Source organism: Catharus ustulatus, chromosome 3, assembly GCF_009819885.2.
Source record: "Catharus ustulatus isolate bCatUst1 chromosome 3, bCatUst1.pri.v2, whole genome shotgun sequence".
Lineage (NCBI taxonomy): Eukaryota > Metazoa > Chordata > Aves > Passeriformes > Turdidae > Catharus > Catharus ustulatus.
In genome coordinates this window covers 46,880,328-46,908,090 of record NC_046223.1, presented here as the reverse complement: position 1 = coordinate 46,908,090, position 27,763 = coordinate 46,880,328, and the positions used below count along the sequence as shown (strand labels likewise).

General features: G+C 37.6%; 1 protein-coding gene across 4 annotated transcripts in view; it reads right to left on the bottom strand.

The window, feature by feature from the left end:
* ACTN2 (actinin alpha 2) overlaps positions 1 to 27,763 on the bottom strand; it is a 69,476-nt gene that overhangs the window by 22,454 nt on the left and 19,259 nt on the right. For 3 of the 4 annotated variants that reach the window (XM_033056210.1, XM_033056208.1, XM_033056209.1), the window contains exons 2-11: positions 22,303 to 22,417; positions 20,909 to 21,028; positions 14,912 to 14,998; positions 13,775 to 13,862; positions 11,645 to 11,723; positions 8,716 to 8,797; positions 6,551 to 6,636; positions 3,853 to 3,945; positions 2,588 to 2,818; positions 1,341 to 1,488 (exon numbers count right to left, since the gene is read on the bottom strand). In XM_033056210.1, the coding sequence (XP_032912101.1) occupies positions 1,341 to 1,488; positions 2,588 to 2,818; positions 3,853 to 3,945; positions 6,551 to 6,636; positions 8,716 to 8,797; positions 11,645 to 11,723; positions 13,775 to 13,862; positions 14,912 to 14,998; positions 20,909 to 21,028; positions 22,303 to 22,417 (1,129 nt within the window). Of the gene's footprint in view, positions 1 to 1,340; positions 1,489 to 2,587; positions 2,819 to 3,852; positions 3,946 to 5,361; positions 5,448 to 6,550; positions 6,637 to 8,715; positions 8,798 to 11,644; positions 11,724 to 13,774; positions 13,863 to 14,911; positions 14,999 to 20,908; positions 21,029 to 22,302; positions 22,418 to 27,763 lie in introns of all 4 variants that reach the window. The other variant, XM_033056212.1, reaches the window with a different exon arrangement.

Sequence of the window (27,763 nt, the reverse complement as noted above, 5' to 3'; positions counted from 1 at the left end):
ACTGAAATCAGCAGCAAATTGTCAGCACATGTTAATTAGAAACATATCTTTTTAAAGCTCTCACAGTAATGTCCTCGTTTTTGCATGGGCTGCTTAAACAGTTCTGAAATAGTATTAGATTGCTGAAGAAACTGGCATAAAAATGGTATATTAGCAAAAATCTGTATCTCTAAACCACTGTGATAATTTTTTCTAGAATAAACTTAAAAAACCCAGAAATCACACTGCTATGCTCAGCTTCACTCTTACTAATGATCTGTTATTATTTTTATGTTCTATCTTCAATTCATTATTTATTTCAGCACTTAAAAAAAATAATAAACCTGAGATGTGTGACTGCCTTTTGTATCAAACACTGAATTTTAAGTGGAAAATGCCAACTTATCTACAAAAGGCTAAAGAAACAAAGATTAAGTAGAAACTGAAATACTACTGCTGAGTAGCTCCTGTATTTGACAACTGAATGCACAGAGACAGGCCCTGCAGCTGCACTCACCACATGGCATTTGCAGTTCTGTGAATCCTAGAGCCAGAAGCAACTATTGTTGCACTTGCTGTGTACCATCTTATGTGAAGTTTTCCCTATACAACAGCTATAACTTGTCACCATGAGCAGTTTATGCTCAGAAAATCGGCTCTCAGGGCTGATAAATGCTGTAGTTTCCCTTCTAGTATCTGCTTGGCAACCATTTATAGCCTTCCATGCTTCCAGCAACTCTGTTAGAGGATGGCCTCCGATTCACTTTCACAGTGTCAAAAGAATCTAACTGGAAAAAGCCAGAAGCATGGCAGAAGCAGGAAGACAGTCATTAGGATGACAGAGCAGACCTATGTTTAATAGTCCCCAACAAAACTGAAGTTCTACAGATGTCACAACTACAGGTAAGGTTAGGTTACTATTAAAAACCAGGACTATAAATGGCGTATAATCCAGGGTTTGGAGTATCATGATGACCAAATAATAATAAACTCAGAATACTTCTGTTAATAATTTCACACACAGTCAGTGGTATGACTGCATTCCTGGTTGGATTGCTGGTGTGCAATTATGTAGGAGTACATTAGCAGTAATGGCCTCTATTCAAATGCAGAATATTCCCATTAAGTTTGACTCACTACCTGAAGTATGATTTTTACAGTTACTCTCATTAGCAACATGCCAACAAGTTAGGATCGTGACTAGAGTCAACAAAACCTGACATTTTATCTGTTATTATTTTAGATTGTCTGAAATTGTCCAAACTGCTTATGAGTAAGTTCGTGGCTGGCAAATACTCAGCACTGACAGTTCAACTTTGAACATTAAAATATTAAAAATGTTAAAAGCCATCTCTCCTCACCATATGCCCACTGTTCATGAGTGGAAGCCTTCTGCCTAAATTTCTCAGCCAAGTGTTCAAGTCGTTCCAGTCGTCGTATTTCATTCAGCAGCCACTCCTCATAGCCTTTCTCAGCTTGTTCAAGTCTCTGCCAAGCGCCGGCAATATCCTGTGAGGAGCATACATGGGAGAGATGGATGAAATTATTATCTCTTTTTATCTAAATTTACAGATTTTTGATTCATTCATAATTGGGCTTCAAAAAGAGAAGTTTTTAAGTTCAGATTTTGTAAAATCACAGAATCATAGAAAATGTTGTCAGGAAGTTGTGTTTTAGTGCAGACACCTGCTCCTCATAGTGTGTTGTATTCAGCTGGGTTCATGAAAGGAGCCCCTATGGAAATAGTTTCCCAGCATGGCTACAGGTCCAATGTCTTCACAATATATTGCTTTTACCTCCCATTTTATAGTGTGTGTGTCCTTTTATAATATATCTATCTGTTACCAAAATTATAGTGCTTTGCTTTCACCAGTTGACAATAGCAAGGTAATTAGTATCAAAAGGATTTGGTGCATATTTTACCTGGAACACAAATTCATTTCACCTTCTGAGGTACAAAAAGTTTTCTGAGCTTCCTCACAAACTCAGACATGAGTGGAAGCCAAAGTAATAGGGTCCTTATTTTCTGCATATGGGGAGTGGACAATAGCACTTTTCAGATAGAGCAATTTTTTTGTTTATGAAAAACAAAACACAATGATAGACTGAAGTACAGAAACAGGTTTGCTATGTTCCACAGGAAATGTTTTGACCCACAGTGAAGTCACAGTACTTATCAGCAGATGAGAATTCTTGGTAGGGACTATTCTTATCTTCATAGACATAAGAGAAAAAGCAGAATAGAAAAATGTAAAAACATGTATTGAGCAATGTTTGTTTGATGACAAAAAAGTCAGTGAAACCACTCAGTTTTGCTTAAATAAGCTCAATAACACAGTAGTATGGATAACACTCTCAAAGGAAGCTCTATATCATCTTGCATCTCCAGATAATTTGCTTTTTGGAAAGCCTTCAAAGAGGCAGGAGCATGCTTATTAGAAAGCAAGATTCTGGAACAAAAGGAAATGTGTAAAAGGAGCTTGGTATTGAAAAAGTACAACAAACATGTTTCTGAGAATGACTTAGAATGGCCTTTCAATCCTTCACATTGGCATTTTTGGGAGGCCATTGATAAAGCAAACAAAATATTGATTCCTCCTTTACTTACTGAAACCATTTTCCCCTCTGATGGCATGAAAGCTGGACGATTGCTGATTCTCAGTTTTGTCTGCAGGGTGTTGAAATTGATCTCCAGCTGACATTTCTCCTGGACTTTGGGAGGTTTGTGTTTGCGGCGGTAGTCCCGGAAATCCTCTAATTTCTTCTGCATAGCCTGCATTGTTTTTTCTGGGGTCCTGTTTTCCAGCCAAGGAATTGTCCGGCGAATCCATTCTAAAAGCTTTCAAACCAACATAAACAAGTAAAATAAAGGCAATGGAAAAACAACCAAAAAAAAAGATTGTATTGAATCTTAATTTTTAAAAATTAAATCTTCATTAAGTTTATTCCATTTTCATATTATTGATTGCAGTTGGTACTGATGTCTTAATGGTGAGTAAGCACAAGATACTCAAAGTTGAAAAATACTTTTATATTTATGGCTTTATACAAAACAGCAAATTTGCCCAGATATTCCAGGTATTTCTAGAAACATCCTGATTTTCAGAAAGATTAACACACATCTAAGTTGTCTGTAACTACTCAGAATCTGAACTAGCCAATATCATCTGCCACTTTCAAAAGTATTGGTCTTGGTGTTTCAGGTAATCATAGTTATGGGACAGACATAGTTAAGGACAGAAATCAGCCTCAGGTCATATAAAAATCTTCACTCAGAAAGCCATTAGTGCACAGAAAGCAGTGCACTGATCTCAGTAGGTTTTTGCAGGTTAAGTAATAAAAGATAAGAGACCTCTCATTTGTACAGTGTACATATGTAGTCCTGCTCAGCAGATTTGCCACTAAACAAGAAAGAACAGGAGGAGCACATTCATCTGTACATTCATCTGCTGTCCTTGCTCACAGGTGAATTGTGAACAACCTGACAGACCCTCTCCAGGTGTGCTTTGCAGTGCATAAAGCCAAGACCTGGTATGCTTGATCTGGTATGTTCCACATGTGGTCGAGGATGGCTGTCTTTGAAAATTAGAGAGACAGGAATCTTGGTCTTGCGGTAGATGGACAACAATCCTCAGGACACCCTTTAGGGAACATTAACAAGCCTGACGGACTTGCTGAAGGTCACACAGGAAGTCTGTGGCAAAGGAGTCAACTGAAACTCATTATCTTGGGCAACTGGGCTTTGTAACCTGCCACTGTGAAATTTGCCCTTTAGAGTGTTTCCACCTTTCTGTCTTGAAGAGAGTGCATGAATCTTTCAGCTTTCAATATTTCACGAACATTGTCACCACATTACAGGTAGCGCATCCTTACCTCACTTGCTAGTCTCTCATACTCTTCCATCAACCTCTCATTTTCCTGATTCACAGCAAGCACCTTACAGATCCGGTTAGCTGCAGTCTCAGCCTGTAAGACACAGCAAATAAACAGGACATATTCATAAACACATTCTGAGATAGGTATAGGCTTGGAGAAAGAGAGAGAATGTGGCTGCTGCAAATAAAAGATCACATTCTTTTACAGTTAGTGATTTATGCTCCTAGGTTGCTTAGATACTAATTTTCCCTCCTTCTGCAGCCATAGATTCCAATGGCTGGATGAGGCACAGATCAGCACAGAGGTCCCCTTGTTATACAATGAAGCCTTATTATATAGTTGTCTAATAAATTTTTTCTTTTTCAAACACAACTTAGACCATTCTTAAAGATATCCTATTAGGTTATTTTTTTAAGTCACATCCAAAAAGTATTAGCTTTGTTAGCCACACTGGAAAGACACCACACGTGATGCAGGAGTCTCAGACCACTCTATATCTGCATATCATACGTACATATACCCTTGAGAATAACTGCAGCTCAACCACTGATGGTAAATCTTTTCATGCCTCCTGAAAAATTTTGTATGTGAAGGCTCTGTGTAGCTCTGTCATATTTAAAATTTACCAACTTGATACCACAGAGTAATACTTTCATATAAATTGACTCTGGAATATATCTAATCAAATAAATATCCATGCAGACTCCTGTGTTACAGAGTATTTGGAATTCCTCTTTTGTATGAATAGCAAAACCTTCGTATCCAGGAATGAGAGAGTGCAACAGTGTGGTAAGGCATAGGTGACCTAGCAGACAGGAAGGGAAATTCAGTCCTGAGGATGAAGGGAAAATATCAACAACTTTAAAGGTTATTTGGTTTTTTGTTTGCTTTTTTTTGTCACCTAGGTTGGGTTATGTCCATTTGTAGGCTAGAAATGTATGAAGCAGAAGAGCGGGAAATGCCACATTTATAAATTAAAATCCCACTGATGACAGGTCTGCTGCTGATGTTCATGCCTTTTATACTAGTACTTTCATCCACAAATAATCCTATTGGTTCAGTGGGAACCAGGCACAAATACTGTTGCATGTTTTCTGTGCCTTTCTATGTCTTTAGGCATCTTTGAAAATCTAGCCCTAAATTACTACTCAGATGAGTAAGTCTCAGTCTTCAATAAGATGTTGTAGCAACAAGCAACAGCTCCACTAAACAATATCATCAAATCATTTTTTTCTGAAACAGTCCTTTAAATTACCAAATAAACTCCCAAAATTAGAAACAGAATGTCTATTTGAATTAAATTAGTTAACTTGTTACACAACATTTAACTAAAACACATTTGAGAGTTGGTTAAAAACAAATATTAGTGCTCAAGTAATACTTGCAAATGTTAATTAAAACCACATAGTACTAAATTAGTTGTGGGGTTTTTTTTTAAATAAACTAGTGTAAATGTGAAACAACCAATCAAAACCACAGCAACCTGAAGGGACAGTCGATTAATACCTGCTCTGCTCCAGCAAAAGCATGGTAGAAGCAGGACACATATGTCATGATAGCTCTCTCATCAGGTTTGGGAGTGTTCACAATATCTACAAGAGGGGGGAGAAATTAAAATAAAACAAGAAAAAAAGGAAGCAAGTAGAAAATAGGATGAATAGATAAATGCATAACTTCATGTCCTTCTTACTGTTTTCTTGTCCATAGCTCTGTATTCAAGAAACTCTACAAAGCTGTAATAAATGTATTGTTAGATTGAGGGGTGCTGAAAGAATAAAAATTACACAAAAAATTCAGTATAAGCTCATACAAAGAGGATGATTTTTTAAATAAACTTGATCTAGCAGTATTGTCATAGGGGGAGTAACCTTAATTTTACCAGGACAGTCTGCTTAAGAACTGGCACACATATGTCTGGTAACTTAAGTTCTGTGGGTTTTTACTAAGACACAGGAAAGGCAGACTACATTTCAGTCAGAGGAGATGTTCTCTGGAAGTTGCACATGGATTTAGTTACTAACTTTAGCATTATATATCAGTATTTTTTATATTACCAATACCTGAAGCATGCCCAACTCCAAATCACATTTTTCTTTTTTTTAGGACATGATTCCAGGGTTTGTCTGAGATGTCTATATATGTTTCTTTGTCTGTTTTGCATAGGAGTATCATTTGATGTTGCTATTTGTACTTACCATTAAGCATTTAACATTTTTAAAACAATCCTGAAAGCATAAGAGAAGGGTTTATTTTCTGAGCATGTTATGATGATTTTGACATCTGCAGCAGAAATAATATCCAGCAGAGAGAAGAAAGATGGCGTTCTACTATTGTTTTCATTCTGAGTTTATTTTTATCTTACATTTTTAATGGTTCTTCAAATGAATCCACACAAATTCATTTAAAGGGAATATCATCCTTTCCCATTCAGTAACTAGCTGTCAAAAACCTACTGGATATTATTAGTAAGTATGCAGAAAGATGAGACAGGAAAGTTTGTTTCTATGGAACAAATGGATAGACTACTACTGGCTCTACCAAAATAGCAGTTCACAGAGAAAAGAGGCAACAGGAAATGAGCTCAGCTCTAAGATGCTGTTCTAGTAACTAGTGAGGAAAAGATCAGAAAAGGAAAAATTGCTGAAAAAACAAGACAGAAGGTGAAGGATGAGATCTGATCCATCTACAATCTCACCTTCTGAGCACCAGCAAATGCATGGTAGTAACAGGAAACATAAGTCATAATGGTTCTTTCATCAGGTCTGGCAGTGTTTACTACATCTGTGTGGAGAGAAGAGGGTTAACTGCTCAGAAATTCTCACAAGGTACTTTCATCTGATTATGCTAATGGTGTCACCTCAGTGCTGTAAGGATTCCAAATAAATACACAATTATTCAGGTTGCATCTGTTTACTGATATGAGTGCAAAGCCACCTAAGATTTAGGAATCAGCAAACACAGAAGACATAACTCTCCCTGAAATGGCAAAACATCTGAAGGTTGAGACTGTGCAGAAGGGTATTGCTACCTTCTGGTTTGTGGAAACTTCCAAGCAGATGGCATGGCTGGCAGATCTACTGGGTTCAGCTTCACTGCCACTCCAAAGCAACTTCATCTGAATCACTGCAATTACTGCAGAGCTAAACACAGCCACTGACAGTCACAAACCAGAACTGCACTCAGTGTGTTTCAGCAGAGGTTCCCTGTGGCTGACAGGGTACTGGCATGTACTGGAAACCTGTACAGCTTCTGCAGTCCAGAAATACATTTTGTGCTAAGAAAAGTTGGATAGTAGCAGCTCTGCAATCCCTGTGCCAGCTCATCTTTTAGTTAATAGCATAAATCACAGGAGGGTTTGGCTTGGCTGGCAAATAGCTTTGTCCCTAGCATGGCAGTAGAGTGAAAATATAAAGTGAGTGCAATCAAAGTATGCATCCATGGGTAAAAATGGACCTTTCAGAGAAAGGCAGGAAAAAGTGTTTTTACAACAGTTATGGCTGAGTATTGAATTATTAGAGTGCAAGCTGCATGGATTCCTGGCAATGTAAGGAGGGGAAAGATACTGACTTGAAAAGGTCCTGGAATGAGGAGAAAATTTATAATGTTAACAGTGAGATTTCTAGGTTCAGGGTCAATTTACTGATCTGCATCTACTTTATGCAGCTGTGAACAAAATTTTGCAAAGCTTCCATGGAGAGCATAGTGGAAGTAAAGATGGTAAAAAGTGACCATGAATACTTAAAGGATATTAGAAAGAATGTAACTTCATTACCTCCTCCCCTGCTAAGAGGAGAATAGTAAGATAAGGAATAGAATGTGCAGAAAATTTGGTAAGGAAAATAGAAAGTTTCCTACATTGACTATGAAGAGAAGAGGAAAAAAATGTAGAAAGGTGCTCAATGGCAAGGGGACAGCACTTCGCTGTTTATGCCTTGCACAGTATTTCAGAGCAAAATAATTAAGTGGTGCTTGAAAGGGGAATTGCAGTTCAAAAGATGAAAACAATTTGTTTTAGAGTGAAACTACTTTTCAATGAAGAGGTTACAACCTTTGGATTTTCCAAAAATCCTGTCTAACTTTCCAAATGAAGACTACAAAGGGAGCAGGCGTAGTCAGTTTGAGTGCTCTGGATAATTCCCATGTTTTCACTGCTCTACTGACAAGCCACCAGATCTGAGTCTCCATTCTTGGGGAAGAATGCTTTGAACTAATGTAGGTGAATTCCAGTAGTTTGGCAGTATTTTTTGCCCAGAGTATGACAGTTTGGTTATCTTGAAGAAATTCAGAAATCTCTCAAGATAATTAGAGACACATGAATTATTTGTTAAAATTATCACTGCAAAAAGTTTACGACTAAAATAAACAAAAAAAAAAATGTTTCCCTCAACCTAGCTGTCTTTCAGAGCAGGTGAGACATGTTTTTTTGTATTCTGAATGTTTTGAATGTACTTTCACTGTTTCTATTTTTGCACACCCCCCCCTTAAACGTTTAAAAAACTGAATATGCTTTAAGTTGCTAACAGTTTTATTACCCTTTATTAAATTTTAATCATTAAAAGCAAGGATTAACTTTTGATCCTGCATTTTACCTCAACACAGTGGGGCCGTGTGCTGCGGTTAGGATCCAAAGTACAATAATAAATGCAAACATTAATAAACAATAAATAATAAAGCAAAAAGTGAGTCAAATTATCCAATGCATGAGGAAAAGGAATGAAAATATTTTTTGAAAACAAAGCAGATTTCATTTTCATTATGATTCATATGGAAGATTGAAAATCTGCTAGGAAAAAAAAAAAAGGAAATTTTACTGTGTCCTGCTTACAAGCAACACAAACTTCTGTAAGATATAATCCTCACCTTCTGCATCCAGCATCTTTGGGATATCCAAATGCTTTTCAGCAATTTCCATGGCAAGGTTGATATTCCCTATGGGGTCATCCTGCATTAAAGAAAAAAATACAATGAGTCAAAGATAAAAGTCTTCTTTGAAGCAAGACTAGAGTAGGTACACTAAAATTTGGCTTCTGTTTTTCCAAACTGTAAACTGGAGTCACAGCTATTGCTCTTCAAAAAACAGAGTCTAGGTATATGAACTTTTGATCCATCTGCTGCTATGTTTTCAAAAGAAAACTTTAATAAACTGTTATCTACTGCTAGAACTCTGTTGGAAATGCATTCTGGAGGTGAACACAGATAACAGTGTACACTCAATTCTGAGTTAATTTTGAATGAAGTACAGCAGCAATAGAGACACTAAATGCCACTGGACCAGCAGGCTAAATGAGATTTTTCAACACAGAGTTAGTCCTGCCCGTTTTATACCCACTATACAGTACATCACAGGCACATGACTTCCACTGAGTTCTTGGCTGGTTAGGTGCATGCATGACAAAGAAGTAAGCAAGAACAAATGCTCTCCAGAAGGAGTGAAACTTGCCAGTTTGGGCTTGGAAATAAAATTCTGTAATGCCTCTATAAATGGAATTTTAGGGCTGTGGAAATTCAAACATTTCCACTGGTTTTGAAATTTTGGTTTTTGAAGGGAAGAGAAAGGAAGCAGTGAGCACAGTTCAGATAGAGAGCACAGATTTTGTATCTTACATTACAGACAGCTGGTGCCGACAATGAAAGAGTGTGTCAGATTAGGGCTGCCATTAAGGCAGCCTTCCCATATCAGCTTGGAGGGAAAAAATGCTATGTGAAATGGCAGTTCTTGCATTAGTGCTATTATTGTTTTGACATAGCCACAAACTAATAACTAGTCATAGACACTCTGAACAATGCCCACGTCTGTAGAGAGAGACTGGGAAAATTAGATGCAGAAATGCAAAGTAAAAAAGATAATAAATCTAAGTAAGACCTATTGACAAGGTTAAAGCACTTTGCTTATGAGCACTTCCTATTTGTGTGCTTGATACTAAGTGCATGAGTAAATAGTGCTCTGCTAGTTAAGGGTTGCTTTAAAATCATAGCAGCTTCTGAATAATTGGAGATTTCCATCACCCATGCTTTTAAGCAAAACTACAAGCCACAGTAACTAAAAATCTCTGCTACAGCTAAAGAAATACCTCATCTAACTTGGCATAGTCTAGGAGATCAGGCCTGTGTCTATGGATAAGGGCGTTGAAAGCAAGGCCATTTTTCCAGCTACAAGTTCACACAAAACATGGTGAGAAAAGGAAAGGACAGCATGCAGGAGATAAGAAACAAGACACCAAGACAGCTGTTAATGTAACCAAAATGAAGAGTCAATCAAACACAGCCAGGCCAGAAAAGCAAAATCTATTTTAGGATCTTTTTTCTGCATGTGCTTTAGGTGCAACAGCTCGGCCTCAATTTGAAACCTGACCTGTTCTTATTTTGGAAACCTCTAAGAGGAAAATAGTAACATTGAAGCAGACCTGCTTATGTTCTGTTCCCTTTTCTCAGCACTCATCCATGGGATGGTTAACTGTGATGTTCTTTAGCACTGTGTACCACTATTCCAAGCACAGATTCCATCAAACTCACTTCTGTTCATGCCATGCATAATAAGCACATGTGCACAGAGACAGGTAGCTCAGTCATTCCATTACTCTGTTAATCTGTAGGAAAGGTTGCATATAGAATTGGAGAACAAGCCGGTACTGATAGCCAATATTTTGCCCATTGGTTCAGATCTGAAGTTATCTTAATAGCTGCCTAAATTAAAATTTTATGTGTTTAGTACTAAATTCATTTAATTTTCATCACTGCATACTTCAGGGGCTCTGGCATAAGTTGAACATACAAACATATAAAGCAGAGTAAGTTTTAAAATAGTTTCAGTTCATACATTTATCTTTTCTTCACCAAGGACTTTCTAATAACAGTTGATTCCACTAGTAAACCAATTTGCAATGAAAAGGCATGGAATGGAAAAATACAGTTGATGTTTTACCACTCTCTCTCATCAATGCAAAGTCGCAACAGATTAAAACCATGATTAAGGTTTCTGTTTCATTGTGTTTACATGAGACGTCAAGAAGCATTCATTCCAGAGAGGAGAAAATAGCATGTATGTATTGAGACCTAATGTGAAACAACAACACTCTACTTCTTTCTATGTTTTTTTCCTTCAGTAATGATACCAAGAAATTCTGACATTACTGCTCATTCCTCATTTCTTCCTCTCAAACCAAAGTATCTTTTAGAAAACATGCATTTTGCCGTAAGTAGTAGACTGTAATGGAATAGTTTTTAATACCCATGAGGTACTACCTAAGGAGGTAAGGTTATTGGTTTTGCTTCCTCTTGTCTGGAAGTATAAGTAGAAGTATAGTCTGAGAATACGAATATTTTCTTAATATGTAAGGCTAGTAATTTACTGTGTATTCCTAATCAGCAAGAATAGTGTTTGTACTAAGGAATTTTAGGATTAATTGTCATGTCATTGTTTACTGGTCAGCAATCTACAGTCATTTACACCAGATAAAAAATGGATGGATAATACTATCAGCAGAAAGTGGATAATTTCAATTTATTTGATTTAGCATCCATATTGGGCAGTTTAAAGACTCCATCAACTGCCAGAATCTGACAGTCAGATTATTTGCAATTAAATGGTGAAGTCATTGTAATGGGAAGGACACAGGACAGTCAGGAGGTCCTCTCCCTCATGCTATTGAGGTTTTTTTGGGAAGGACCTTAGAAAGTCAGTCAGAATTAGTATGAACTCCTCAGCCTGTCTTTTAGAAAACATGCTAAGCAAACCAGAAGCCAGCCAAATCACTGCAGGACAGCATGCTGTACCACCCAGACTGATGACCTTATTTAGCTTGGAGTAGTCAATAAGATCAGGTCGGTGTCTGTGGATAAGTGCACATAATCCAAGGCCATCTTTCCAGCTTTACAACAAAAAAAAATAAAATGGAAAAAATTAGTTAATAAATACATGGCATTTTACAGTTTGATCCTTGCTCAAGGCTTAAATTAAAGCAGGAATTTTGACAAATCCTGAACTTATGTCCTGTCAGCTCTCTCTGAGCTGCTCTGTTACTGCTCCCCTTTAACCATAGTACATATCTTACTCTACGGCCCACACACACTTAAAGTATACTCCATGTAGACTTCATATACTTTCTAGGCAATTTACATTTTGTGCAACAGTCCCTGATTCCAATTGCTTAATTAATGCAATGTTCTAAGACAGCTCAAGTACACATTCATCCATGAAAGTGCATCATTTCTCATTACACTCACGGGTATCTTTGTGAAAAAATAAAAGGAGAGCAAACCTGCAATTACTTGAACTTGCTAAAGCAATTGGCTTTTCCTGTTTATTTCTGAGAATTTTACTGGCACAACCATGTGCTCAGAGAAGTAAGAAATCATAAATCAGCTCAGTTTATTTAAAACACTTCACACATATAGCAGCTCTGATCTGAGTTCTTACACTTCACCCTGACTTCAGACTCGCTACTTTTTGTGGCAAGAACAGGAAATGAATGGAGCTACAAATAAAATATTTTTGGAAATATTATGAGAGGTTCCTTTCAGCCAAAAGCAATTATTCTGAAAGATGCTTTATGCAAACACTTCAAGCAATTACAGGGACCGAGCATTTGAGGTCTTGTCATGTGCAGAAATTGTGTGAGCCTAAGCATGTTAAGACTGTAAGACTGTTAAAATCCCTAATATGAGATGTCTGGGTAGGTCTTTCAAATAACAGAACCATTTCCAAAAAAAGGAAACAAAGTCAAGCAGAACATACCTATACTGTATAATATAAAATCATCTAGAATATAAAACCAAATCAAACTGAGCACCAAACATTTTTTTTTCCTAAAATGTGTAAAATAAAATTATCTGAATAGCCCACTGCAAAGTAGTACTTTGAGCCAATCCACCCAAACATAAATCAAGGTACCTCCACTCAAGATGCTTTCCTCATATCATGTATCAGACCAGTGTATGTACATATATATACTAAGATTCTGACACTGTAACTTACAGTATACCATCAATCTATAAAAAGTTCTACTAAATATATCTTTGCATATTCCAGGAAAATAACGCACAACAAATTTTACATCTCTGAAAGACAAAACAGGGACTGTAACTCAAACATTTCTTATCTTCGAATGTATGTATGAACTGTATCTTCTCTGTCACTACATGTGTTTTAGGTACTACACATTAAGAATTAATTCAAAACACTAATATAGAGCTCTTGTTTTAAATACTAGAAGGGTCTCAGGGAAGGGAAGATCACCTGGTTAAACAGTGCAAATGGTAAGTCATGTACTTTAATGAGGTAGGCCAGTAGCACAGATTCAGGAACTAGCCCAGTGAAATCCCCAAACCAGGCAGTCTGTATAGGGCCTGGAATTCCCATTCTAGGTCTTAATGAAAACACAGGAACACAAGGCTGGAGCTTCACTAAATTTTCCAACTTAGGTTATGAGCCTGATTCTGTAAACAAATGTGTTTAGAGTGCTGCTGTTGTGTGTGTACCAAGTGCATTTTATGCTCCTTATAGTAATGTACATTGCAAAATAGTAAAGAGTGAGCCATCATAATGAGATATTCAAGTGCTCAACACACTGGTCTTTTTGCCAGAAGAACTTCTCTGTGGCTCTCATTTGAAAGCAGTCATTTGCCACTATGCTGCAGCACTCAGGAATTCCCATATGATACAAAGGACTTCTAAAAATGCAATATGGTCATTCTGTATATAGCAGGATCTTTTTCTTTTGAATAGTAACTCTACAAATCACAGTAAATAATGCTAAAGGCTAAAGTAACACTCTGAAGATAGAACAGGAGAATTTGAAAAAGATCTAGTTAACAGTGAAGAGCAAAATTCTCTGATCAAATATATACCTACACAACTGTGGGAAAAATTCAACATAACATTTTTAGATTGCTTCTACTTCTTGAAACAATGGAAGTTTACCTAAGATGGAAGTTCTGAATGTTCACATTTCTGTAAGGAGCAGTTTTCCTCTGACACCACAGCAGCAGCCCTTCTTTGGCAGAGGTCTCTGTAAAAGACACAAGGAAGTAAAAAAAGAGAAAAATTTTGAAAGTGCTCAAGTAATTAATTTCTTGCCATCTTAAATATGGTTGACCACCTGAAACTGAATGGCATAAACCAACATTTAATCCTAAAAGGTGTTTATATAAATGGACTACTGGAATTTCATTACAATACAGAGGTCAGTTACGATTAGAGTCTCAGCCTGAACAGAAGTTCTGGTATGTTAGAATTTGAAGGAATTGTATTGTTTGGACAGCAGACTGTACATTGGAGAAAAATACCCAATAAAAACATAATGCAAATAGACATAAAAGATTGTGTTGGTGCCTACATGGAATATGCTCATAGCGCCAGTTCATTTGCTTGTGGGGAAGTGCCCAAAAAATACATTTGTTTTCTGAACCCTATGGACATCTGAGTACATAAGTAAAGGTCAGAAATTATTAAATAAACCATTAGGTCCACATTTAATATCCCACCAATTATGAGGGCAGGACAACATGGAGAGCTTGAAACAATTTTACCTTTTGTTGGAAATTGAGATTAGTTTCTAGAATTCTAGACTTTCACAGCACAGACTTGATTTAAAGAGTACTGTAACAACATTTTTTTTTTGAGCCAGTTACTAAGTGGAAGTTAAGAAAAAGATTCTGAAACAGCGAGGAAAAAAAGCAATAGATAGAAAGAAGAGGGATATCAGATAATGTTTATTTGCAAAGAATGTGAGAAATGGACAGAACTAAAAATGTATGTTGGAAATAGAACCAAAACACAAAAGGTACAGCTCAGAAGCAGTCATGTTTCTGTCTCTGCAGCTGAGAGACATGACCAGAACTTCTGCACTTAGAAAGCTGGCTCAAGGTCCCTGTCAAGATAAGGAGAGAAGTTAGTTTTCCCTCCAGAAATTAATTTTGTCACCAGGTAGAGAACTTAAAGTATAATTTTCAGTGAAAAAAATATTTTTAGAACACTCCTCTAACTTATACACAATTCATTTAAAAATGTCTTTAAAACAAATTTCATAATCATTTAACATAATTGTATTACTCTTACCTTCCACTGAAATATCCTGAATAGCAAAACGAAGGATGATAGTCCAGATCATACCCAGTGTCATTTTCACATTGCCATCCACGATTTCTAAGGTGAAACATAGATACAATAGTAGTATTTAAAAGTGTTTTTTCAATTTTATTTTATTTAATCCTATATTTCTATAAATAATACATTGTAACTAATAAATTAATTATACTTCTACTATAATTTTTTTACTCACACAGAATTCACCTGGGTTCATTTTTCAACAAACTCATGCTTGTGCTACTCTGTCAGTTCGACTGAAGTTTACTGAGGTTAAGGTCACTTCAGTCCTTCCATGCTAAAAGTCTTCTCTCAAAGTAGTTTTAACAGTTTCAAATCTTTACCTTTTAGGATGATGTTTTAGAGAGAACATGAAGGGAAATATTGGAAGTTTGAACAGTATCAGTATTAACAGTTTTCAAATACAACAGAACCAAAAAATACTGGGGTCTTACCCCAATTTTTAAGAAACCACAGGATATTAACTGTACTGTTTTTTAATAAAATAGTAATCAGAATTTCTATACTATTTAGATATGTTTGAGAATTTACCTCTAGTGCCAGCCCAGACAAGACACGAAGAACAGTTCAAGAGACACAGCACCTCCTGACACTGAGTTACAGCTTCCTGCCAATCTGTTCAGAATCACAGCCACAAGGTTGTAATGCCCCGCGGCTATAAAGCATACACCCATTTGAGAATCTTTAATAAAAATGGGTTTGTTTTTTTTTACCTCTGGGGTTTCAATTTGTTTCAAGACTGCTTGAGACTACCTATAACACAGGGAACATGGGAATCCTTGCCATAAGCCAGGTCAGAATCCAATGCTCCCACGTTGTAATTAAGTGATACCACTTAAATTTCTCAACAGCAAAAAATGTACTGCCAGATCACCTAAGTGTGGTGGCAGTGTTAAATCATTCTGAAAAGTAAGTCAAGAGACTAAGAAAAACATAGTGAGACTATAAGGAGGGTGAAGCATTGGAAGGGAGGAGATAGGACTGCAGACTGACTTTCCAATCACCTCACACCAAAAGAGCAGCGGAGCAAGGAAGGCAACAGCTGCTCTCCTACTTAAAAGTCACCTCCAGCCTTTCTCAACAAGTGAAGTAGCTGTGTCTGCCTGGGGGCCCACTGGTGTTCTGGGCAGGAACAGGAGGAACTTTCAGCAGGAGGAATTTCCTCAATTTAAGATCAAATGCCAATAGAGGTGCCAGCAGAAAATGCAATCACTCTGCTACTTAAAATTGCCTGAATCCAGGGGCAACTTTTACAAAACAAAGGCAGCTGCTGTCTCTGAGACTTGAGATACATGTTAAATTGCAGTAGGACGTGACACAAGCTGTCATTTGAACCTATGGAATTAACAAATGTGATAGGAAATATGTAACCCATCACTACCCTATACTTATTTTGTTAGTGTGATAAGTCAAGTTTATATACAAAGGGCTAATTTCCCACTTTCCCCTTTGGATCCTGCACTAATTTTACACCCCTCTGCCTGCCTTCCATGCATCCTGCCTTATTGGTCCTGAAAGACCTCAAATCTCAAAACAAAACCCTTCCAAACAAAAAAAAAGACCAAATGGCAATTAGAGCATGTAGCTACTTCCCTTTCTTCCCTCCTCCTGAGGGAAGTCAAGTCACTTCACTAGTTTGATCAGATGTCTGCTAGGTATATACAGTAAAGACAAATTTCTTCAAATGTAAAATGAATCTATTTAAATACTCAGGAGGCATTGCTAATTGTCAGGCAATCAATTAACAGATTTGCATAATCATGACATCACTGTTTTGATTTACATATCTGTGTGTACACACATACAGAATAAAAGAGCAAGAGAGGGAATTTTCCGTGCTGTGCCACAGGAGGATTTTCAAGTGATTTGCCAGCTTTGGTTTCTCATAAAACTGCTAGCATAAAACAACAACAAAAAAACCACTCCTATACAAGACAAGGAAGAAAAACAAAGTTGCTAAAATATTGAAAGTATCAGTGACAAAAAGGCATTGATTAATTCCTATAATTTTCCTCTACAGATCAATAGAAGACTTCATTAATTTTTTCACACTGCCTGTTTGCTCTGGCTGTAATAGAACTCCTACCCCTCACATACACAAAGCTACAGCTTCCTGGGGATGAGGGCAGAAAAGAAGAGAAAGTGAAGGGGAAACAGTAAAAACTAGCTAGGGAAAAAGTAAAGCAAAGCAATTTCTCAAAGGTTTTAGTCCTGTTTTTCTTATTCTGCTTTGGCTTTATTTATTAATTTAATTTTTTTTCCTAACCTTCTTGTAGCAGATTCACAGATCATTTGGTCTTTAACATTTTTCCACTTCCCAGAAAAGCAATACAGAAGTATTTCCAATTAACAGGACACTTGTCTTTTGTGGTTCTCCATATCTAGTTGATTTCATTCAGGATGCAAGTACCTTACAAATAGAGTTACTGCACTTTTTTAAAACTTAAATGAAAACTTCTAAGTCATGCACTGTGAATGGTTCATAAAGATTACTTTCACAGTTTTTTCTTTGAGCCTCTTGACTCTGTAGTCTCATTTCATGACCAGTGAAGAGTGAGATTCTTTGACAAGACAGGTCAGAGTACATAAATTTGGCTCCTGCTCAGCATCACAATTTAAAGTGATCAGCTCTCTCCACTCCACAGACAGCCTAGAGAAGTCAGTCTCAGAACAATAATGATGACTTCAAAGAATATCCCTGGGCCCTTAGAAATACTAATTTTATTTTTGTACTGGTGTCCCAAAGCAATCACCATTTTGAGGCCCCAATTTAAGTGCCAGTTGTTCCCCTTGAGCCTACACGCTCTTCACCATTCAGTGTGTCAGATAACGGAACATGATCCTCAGCAGATTTAGATACAAAACTTTCATGCTTTGGAAATTAAAAAGTATTCCAAGCATCCATGTAACTCAGAGAATGCCCAAACAGATGGGTGCGGGCAAGCCCACACTCGTGCTCACACACAGCGACAGAGAGTTAAGGGGTTGTAGACTTTGATAACAAAACAAACTTAAGGAGACTCTGCTCTGCCTCCTTGCTGGCATTCACTCCAACCTACTACAATGACTGCCTGGTCAACAATGCTAAAAAAATGCAACGAAAAAAAAAAAAAGAAGTGGAGTGTGTTTTAAAAACAGATCAGATTGCTGATCCAGTCTCCAGCAAAACCACAGCACCAGCTGTCAGCCCAAGTGAGAGGGCAGGGCTGTGAAGTGTGGGAGCAAGAATGCAGTTCCAGGGGGCACAGGGACTCTTTAAACACACACTGGTGCCAGAGGTCCCACACTGTGAAACCATACCCAGTCAGATGTGATACTGCATTGCTGCATCAGCATAACGCTGTGCCTTGGGTAACAAATTTAGGAGAGGGGATGCAGTAAACTTAACAGGGCACTAAGCACGTCTGTGCTAGAGCTGGCTTTGTGTTCAGGCTGTTTAGAGTGGGAGGGGAAGGCACGTGAATCTATCTGCTCCTGCCCACATGGATGTAATCTAATGTGGGCATCAGGCCATACTCTGCATAGTGTCATGTCTTACAATGACAGGTTCCTTTCTGCACCTAAGCTATCACAGTAGCTGTGAATTTTTCTCCCATGCTTCCATCTAAGAATTTAGGGGATTTTTAATGATAATTAGTTCTTTTTCGCTTTTAATTCATCCGTTTTACAGATTGAGAAATCCAGAAACAGGGAATAATATCTAAAACCATCACCTTAATCTCTTGGATTACTAGGTGTGGCCTGTTGTTACATGCAAGAATAAATACTGGATGCATGGACAGTCAACTTGCAGCAAGTGCCTGAACAGCTGGAATAGGTTACTGCCCTTTTTGCTGCTACCTTCCCAAAAGGAATTATCATGGAGCACCGAAATCACAGAGCATCTGAACCCACGCCTGTTGCTGTTAAGGAGAACAGCAAGGTTAGTTTAAATATTTTCAATGTCTGATCTGAGCTATCCCAGATGCTTTGCCTTCAGAAAGTGCTCAACTGCTGTTTCTCAGCCTGAGTACCCTGGCAGTAGTGACCAGCAATAAACAGGACAAAATAAGGGAGATGGGAGTGCAGAGGGCTGGCTTGCTCCTTTCAGGAGCAGATACAAGCCGATTTAAGTAGTCCAGCCTTATGCAAACTGTGATCAGCGAGAACAACCACTCTGTCCCACAAGATACTCCTTTTGCTACACTCTGATTTTGGTTAGGAAGCCTCAGAGTCTCCTGCGTGACATGACAGAAGCTACCTTTCATTTGTTCCACACTCTGTAATCTCAGCATTTCTTCACTAGCTATCAAACAGGCATCTGTATCCTTAATCTTCATTTCCACACATAAATTGTCTCTTCAGTACCCTCTGCTGTCCATTCAATGCCATGTCGCTCTCAGAAAAGCCTTACTGCAGAGGTTTAAGGTAGCAGCATATTTTTCCATCCCACTACATTTAATTGAGCAGAGGTGCCCCAGAAGTCTGTAAAACTGATGGAGGGAGCCAGGCACTTCTGAAATACAGTAGAGCTCTTCTGAGATCTGAAGTGCCTGTGGAATTGCCCATTTCTCCTCACTGATGACACATTCCCCAAAAAAGGTCTCTGTTATGTGCCTAGAGATAGATGTTATGGATTTGGACTCAAGTGACCCACCCAGTTCAGTCTCAAATAAATAAAGAGTTAAAAAAAAATGCTCTGCCCGTGGAGCACGTTTCTTGGGATTTTTGAGTTCTAGGTCTAGAAACTGAAGACTTGGTGAACAATACTCAAGGAACCAAGTGGCCAGGTCAAACCATGGCAAAACCAATGAACACTGACAGATCTCTCCATTATTTCTACAGATACCCTTATCCCACATAAAGAATCTCCTGTTCCATCCATAATTCCAGTAAGGTCCCTGGGATCAAGGTTTGGAAGCCAGAATAAGGATACATATAAGCCTGTAGAAATCTGGAAACTGGAAGAAGAGGTTCATAAATCAATCTTAAAAGGTCTAAAAATGTCAGTAGAATATAGGAGTGTTTCTCATCATCATAATGAGGTTACAGACAAAATTTTTCTCTAAGGACATGTTAGAGTGGGGGAAAAAAGCAAAGAAAGCACATCATTGAGGCTATGGAATCAAAAAGAGTTTGCTAGCCACATCATGCTTGGTATGGTAATGGCTATGGAAACCATTATGCAAATATCTTCATGGAGCAATAAGTTCTACATACAACTTTGTCATTTTTAAACAATTAATTGAATCTCCTAGTGAGGCATAGGTTCACTTACAGCAAGAGTCTGCCTTCTTTAGTTCAGTTTACATCTATCAGAATCTAGCTAGCCAACCACATATTGGTACTCAGCTACCTGAACAGCAGAACAATAAAAAAGCAATTACTTTAGTAAATAGCATCCCACTCCACTTTCTTCATATGTTCAATCTCTCCCCAGCTACCACAGTTTCTTTTGATCACTCCCTTAACTCTACATCTGAATTTTAGAAACACAGCTGCAGAAAATCTCATAATAAAGTGGGAGTAGCTTCCAGCCACTCAGCAGTGATATCAGCCTTTGTTTTGTCTGAATAATATCTCCTAAAGATGCCAGACTGTATAAAGCACACCCTAAAATCCAACCTGGTTTCTAAAGGAGTTCCTTAATTGTAATAATGTATGGAAAGACCAAAATGTTCTGTAAGAAAATAAATCTTTATCTGAACACCTACTGAAACACAGACAATTCAATTAAACCTTGGAGACAAACTAAACTTAGTACTCATTTATACCCCATCCTTTTCCAGGTGCCCAAAAATTTCCACCTCTTGTCCTTTCACAGATACAGTCCAGCAATCAACATTAAGGCATTTTTGAGGCACCCATATGTAGAGAACAGCAACGTGCACATAATGTGGCCAAGGGTCTCCACCAGACTGCTCTGTAATGTGACCTAAGCAAGGTACACTGTCAAGTTCTGTCACATACCTTCTGCACCAATGGACACAAGCTTCACTCCTTTGCTGGCAATGTAATCCAGAGCTTTGTTGACATTAGCAATTTTATGGAAGCGCATCTTCCCTCTGTCTGGTTTTGGTAGCCTCTCCCCTGCAGAACAACAAATTTAATGTGTTTATTCTTATATACACCTTGTTACAGACATATAAGTTATTAGAAATCAAGAGTGGAGGTGCCCTAACGCTACCTAAAAGTCAGCAATTATTTTAATAGGTATGTTTCTGAAAGAATGCCAAAGAGGTTTGAACCAAACCCTGAAAAGAAAATTCAAATGTTGAAGCATCTGATTTTGATCTTTCTGATACTGCAGTAAAACCAAAGTAAAATTTTTGTTTGCCCTAAACATCTGGAAGATATGTGTACTTCCTCCTACTCCAGTTCTGGTTCATCGCTATTGTCTTACAATATGCTATTGTATATGTCTTATTGTTACAGTAGCTGGATATTAAGGCAGAATGTTCTCAGAGCTCATCATCCTTATCTGCCCAGCTGTAAAGAGAGGCTGGATTCCATCCAGCAGATCAGCCACAGCATCCTTGCACACCTGACCAAGAAGAATGGCTTTTAACAACCTCATTGAGCACAGCAGAGCAGCTAATTTCAGAGCATAGAGCTAATGTGTTTGAACAAACTTATTTTTTCAAATGATCACAAAGAATAATAATGTCTAAAAAGATTATCCATTTCATGAAGAATGATCATTTGAGGAATTTCTTTCCACACTGAAATCTCCAGCAAAATCTAAACTGCCATGTGTTTGTAGCTTGAGCTACACCCTTCCCATTAAGGGGCATTCTGATCTAATCTTGGACACTGCCCCTCTGAGTAATTCAAAACAAAAGGGACATAGTGACTTTACATCAGTTAGCAAAAGTTCTTGGATGTTCCACTCTTTTGAAAAATGAGACCTTTTATTTGTGACTAAACATTGATCTAGGTGCACTGTAGATACTCACTTTTGAAAGTGTTGGTACATCCAATAAAATCATTAAAAGCAAAGCAAAATGTTTATGCTGAAAGCAGAATAAAATGAAATTTCAACCTAAGTATAAAGACTTTTTAAGTGTTAGGGGCTAAGACAAGGCCCTCAATGTTTTAGGTTTGTCCAACAACACTGTGATGTCAGTGATATCCTGATACACTGAGATATCCTGGAACACAAGCACAAACCAGAAAGTTTTGGAGACAAGCAAAAAGCAGAGCTTCTTTTCTCCTCCTCTTTGCTTTACAGTGTGTTTAATCTCTCACTTTTCTGTCTACTTAGAGTTTGTGTTCACTGTTTAGAATCATTAACAATTTTTGTTCCTTTAGGAGTGTTTCAGTTAGTGTGCTGTAAATACACAGAAAATTTTATTTTGGCTAACCTGAGATAACTTCCAAGAGGAGCATCAGTTTGAGGCCATTTCTGAAGTCCTCCTCAATGTTCTCAATCTGTGTGCCTGCTTTCCTGAGATGGGAATTGCACCAGGCTGTAAATGTCTGTAATAGTAATTAAAAAAAACAACAACTTATCAACAAGGCATTTTCCAAACAACTGCTAAGCTGAGTAAACACTGCATCTGAGATTCTGTGCATGTTACATTCATTCTCTGCATGCTGTCAAGTACAAAATTCTTCAAATACAAAAATTCAAAATACATATCCCAGATGTTCATGAAGATGCAAATAATTTCTTGAATAGAAACAATTTTGTGCTAGATTCCTCTTGCAGATGTATCTCCAGACAGAAGTTCTACGCATAAAGGCAAAATCTGGACACAATTGCAGATACTTACATTTGCAGGGAAAGAATGATCATAAAAGCAACCATGAATATTTTTGTGTCCATGTCAAGTAACCAAGTCTGCTTTTACTTGCAGAGGTGAAAAGCAGAACTAACTCTATTGCAGTGGTCATATACATGTTACCTTTTGTATGAATGAAGTCAAAACACAGGCTACTACAATAACTTAGTAGTTAAATTAGTCTGGTTTTAAATATCCATTACTTCTCACAGCCTTCTGACAAATTGTCCTTGCTTTTCAGCATCTGTTAAGATCCATAAAGTAAGTTTGTATTGACTAGGTATTTTAGCAGGTGTTTAGCTATATAACAAATTCATTGTTACTAAACATTTTTACTAAGTTAGACTTCAGCTTCTTAAAATTGTCAGATAATTGGAATTCCCTTTCTTTTGCTACATCAAATTTCCAGTTTTAAAAACATTGAATTCAAATAGTTTAAATAAACAAGATATATCCAAGTTGTAAATAAGATATTGCCTTTGGCCTTCATTATTTTTGCCTGTTTCTTTAGGCTATTAAATTTCTGTTCTCTCAGAAACAGAATAAGGGAGGCCAGTAGATTAAGACAAAGATCTTCCCTGGAACTGAATTCTTCAAATTCTAGACAGATTTGATACCTTAAGAAAATATGGAGTGAATTTTCCCAAATGGTCTAATCTTTAAAAAGTAGCTTTTTGTTAAAGAATAACATTGTGATTACTTTGGGATTGACTCAGTTTATGTGAAGAACTGGCAGGCAGCTTACTGGGCTCTTTTCTCAGTGCTCCTACATTAACAAGGAACAGCTTCCTTTTATCACCTTGTCCTTTTGAATCGAAAGGAAGCAAGAAGTGCTATGGATATGGCAGAACTGTGCAATGAAATCCCTAATTCTAGGCACACAGAAAAGGGAGGAGAGAGAAGTAAATACTGGAAGTGTTTCTAGGTAGGGGATTTGTTGACATGAAGAGGATGAATTGTAGGTAGGGATCTAAGTTGTCCTGTGTGCATATAGGGGTAAGTAAGGTTGCAGCTGAAGCATATCTGCAAACTCATTTAATAAAGGGACGTTAGCTTACATTCAGGAAGGCAGAAAGTTCCTCATTTTAAGGTAAATAGCTTTACTGAGTTCATGAGAGACCTGAAACCAGAGCATACCAATCCTCACAGCACAGATTCTAGGCACCTCCACCCTCAGGGCACGACATGATGGAGTGCTAGGATGGCATTTGGTTTGGATCATTACAGGGTTAGGATCTAGTTTATAAGACTAATTTGTCTGCCTCAAGCAGTATCTTGTTTTGGTGGTATGTATCTCAAAAGGCTTAGCACCACATTAAGTCATTTGCAAACATTAAAAATTATTACAAGCTTCTTGGAAGGAATAATACTATAGCAATACAGAAAAAAAAAAAGCTGAAAGCACTCAAGGGTAAATGCACATGAATCTTGTATGGCAGTCTGACAATAAATATCAGAAATATGAACCTTTAAATAAATGAGCCTTTCATGAATTAGGCTTAAGTGATGGACATGTGCTTATTTGCAGATGCTATTGCAATTTGTAGAACTGCTCCAAGCACGCCATAATAAACTCAGAAAGGAAGTTGGAGAAAGACCATTTCCATCTCTTCTTTTAGATATCTATGGTAAATGTCCATCTTGTACCACTCAAGTAAATTAGTTTTCCTCATTTTTCATTTAATTAAGAGTTTAATGGCAACAACCCCACCAGTTAAGAAGTCTTAAAATATGAATCTGATGCCTACTGTGAAGAAGGCTACTTCTCAGTTGCTTAAGAAGAAATGGATCCTGGTAATTTTTAGCTCATATACATATATATATATGAACCAACTTACTTGACGCTGCACTGATAGACACAAAACGTAACTTTTATCCAAAGATCACAAAGTTTTCAAATAATTTAAACAGTTTCTCTTGAAAATGGACATTTTTACAGCACTTCATTTCCTGAGAGACCAAAGTTTTTTCATCTCATTCATTCTATGCAGACAATAATCAGTCCATGTTTCTGTGGCATAGAAAAGAAAAAGATGCTGCTACTCCTGAGTCAAGCTGTTATCAATAAACAGTTCAATGACAGAGTGTTTTTATGGTCTGTTTATTTATATTTGTAGGTTATTTAAGATTCCTTCCAGTTGTATTGCATTTGTAGATTTTGAAGGATAAATTGGAATTACCACAAGGCCTCCATCCATGAGATAACATGTTCTGCTGAAGCACTCTACTGTGATTGGAATCTTTATTTAGACCATTTGTATCTAGATAGTTTTGATTACCTTCTATATCTAGAGTAAGAGAGTTACATCTTTTATTTAAACTACAGCTACTCAGTTTTCTGTTTTATCAGTGCCCCAGGCCATGACTTGGTGCTGTCCCCTTCCGACAGTGCCTCATGGAAATGCCACTGCAGTACTTCACAGCAGACTCTTGGTGTGCGGCTTCTTAAGCCTGGTGCCACCCGACTTCTTTCCCAGGACTAGACACAGTGATAGAAATTATACTTAGGGAAGTGCTAACTGTGTTTCAGTGATGCAATTCATTAGTGGCTGCATGAAGGCTACTGAACAATTTAACTCGCAAATTTTAACAGTCTCCACATTTTCTTTAATCCTCATCCCTCTATTCTTATTGTGATACCACTTGTTCTCACTGTTTTGGCTTTAACTAACAATTCTATTCATAGTTATTGAGAAACAATTCAAAGTACGTTCAAGTCCGGAGATCAAGATACAGTCAGCCTATAGTACCCTGGAAATTTGTAATCCATTGGGATTTAAAAGCTATTAAATGACTTAGACAAAGTAAATTCCTTTTTCTGCTGAGATGTACAGAACATTTCAGAGTATCAGATTGCCCAGACAAACAAAGCAGGACTGAAGGCACCAAGCTGAATACCAGGAAGGACACAAATAAGCAAAAGGACACAAAAAAGCTAGGCATTTCTTTTTAGGATATATTTGCCATATGTGCATCTACAAATTGAAAATATAAATAAATAAAAATTTCTCCTTTGGAAGTTTGCTACTACAAAGGAAAGTTTGCTAACATTCTCAGAGGAAAGACCTCAGAAGAGGGGATGCAGGGCAGGAAGCCAAAGAATTTTCAGTCCCACAGGTGAATGTTCTCTTAGTGCACCATTAATTGTCTACTGCTGTCACAGGTCTATTTTGGAAACACTCCAGGAAAGAGAATGCAATTTATGTTCTGTGCCCACCTAGCCTCCTTGTGAAGACTGCCAATAGCATATTCACCACAATTCACAGATCTGTGATGCCCAAATGTGTATCTATGGGGAAAAAAACTCTTACCTGGTAATTTATTCAGGCCACTTAATTTGTCTCTAACAAATAAAATTGCAACCAAGGGGCAGAAAAAGGAGCTATCCCTAATTCATTATCAATCAACTGCAGATAATGCTAAAAAAAGAATAAAGTATGCCCAATTTGTAGAAATATTTTTACACGGGCATAATGAAAGACGTGTTTTGCTGGGGAAAATTGTGTCTTTGAGATCTGACCTGTCCTACAGTTCTGTGAAAGCCCACATTCTTTTTATGTGAGTGTAACAATAATATACTTTTGATAGTGGTTCAAAGACAGAAAACAAGATGCTATGATAACAAGTTTCACATGTGAATGTAATAATATGGATAAAGACAATAGAGAAAGCACTAGTCACCACACACTCCAACACTGGTCAGCCAAGACAACTTGTTCCACCTCCTGAAGATGTAAATTTCTAGTTTGGCACCAACAGTGAGTCCACAATGAGTATCACTAAAACAGCAGCAAAATTTGCGTGCACAGGGGGAACTCCACATATTCAGAAGGATTTTTTGCTTCAGAAGTGGACCCAGCCTAATGAGGCACTGGGGACCTACATCCTGTTTAGTATATACAGTAATTTCACAATTATAAGCCACACCTGATTATAAGCCGCACGTTACAATACAGAGTGTGATAAAAGGTATCTATTCTATCACCATCTGTTGAGGGTGGGGGCAGTGATCCTTATCTCAACGGCAGATATTCTGCTAATGGGCCATCCATTGAAACCAGGCAGGGCATTGTTCTTTATCTTTTCACAACCCATCCTTCCTCCAGCGAGTCATTTTCTGCTAATGGCCCATTGAGTCCCACTGTGTGACTGATAAAATTACTTCATCCCATTGGAAGTTGCTCCAGCCAGGGGGAAGAGCCCAACATTTCTTACCAAGATAAAAACAGAGGTTTTGGGACACTAAGGGAGCCCCTTTCTCCATGAGACTCCAGAGGGAAACCGGATTTCTCCACATCACCACTGGACCTCTGGAGGGAAACTGCACCTTCTACAGGAGCAGTGCTCCAACTGAATCACATCTGTCACTGCAGGAGGATGCAGCCACCATTTAACGGGACTGCTACCAACACCCTGCCTGACGGGGTGTCAGGTTGTACTCTGACTTTGTCAGGGTTTGGAGTTTGTTTCTTTGTAGTACTGTATTTCTATTTTAATTTCCCTAGAAAAGAACTGTTATTCCTAATTTCCATATCTTTGCCTGAAAGCCCCTGGATTTCAAAATTACAATAATTTGGAGGGAGGTGGTTTACATTCTCCATTTCAAAGAGAAGCTCCTGCCTTACTCAGCAGACACCTGTCCTCCAAACTAAAACAGCAACTTTTTGTTCTTTGTCCATATATAAGCCGCACCTGATTATCAGCCACACTTTGGGTTCGGACCAAAATTTTAGTCAAAATGGTGCAGCTTATAATCGTGAAATTACTGTATATCTCATATCAAGGTTAAATCTACCTTTCATCCACTCCAACTCAAATCAATTTCTGTCTGCTATAGTATTTATAAGTGTTCAAAATTAGTATTTATTTCAAAAGGCTTGTCTGTACCCCTGTCAGTAGCCCAATAAAGCCTGCTTGCTCAAAGGAGTCATTTGGTTTTACCTGAATTGGAAATTTAATATTTTCTGTGCCTGCTAAGGAAAACAGAAACACAACTTGTTTTCCATGGACCTTAAATTCTAATAACTAGAGCAGGAGAACA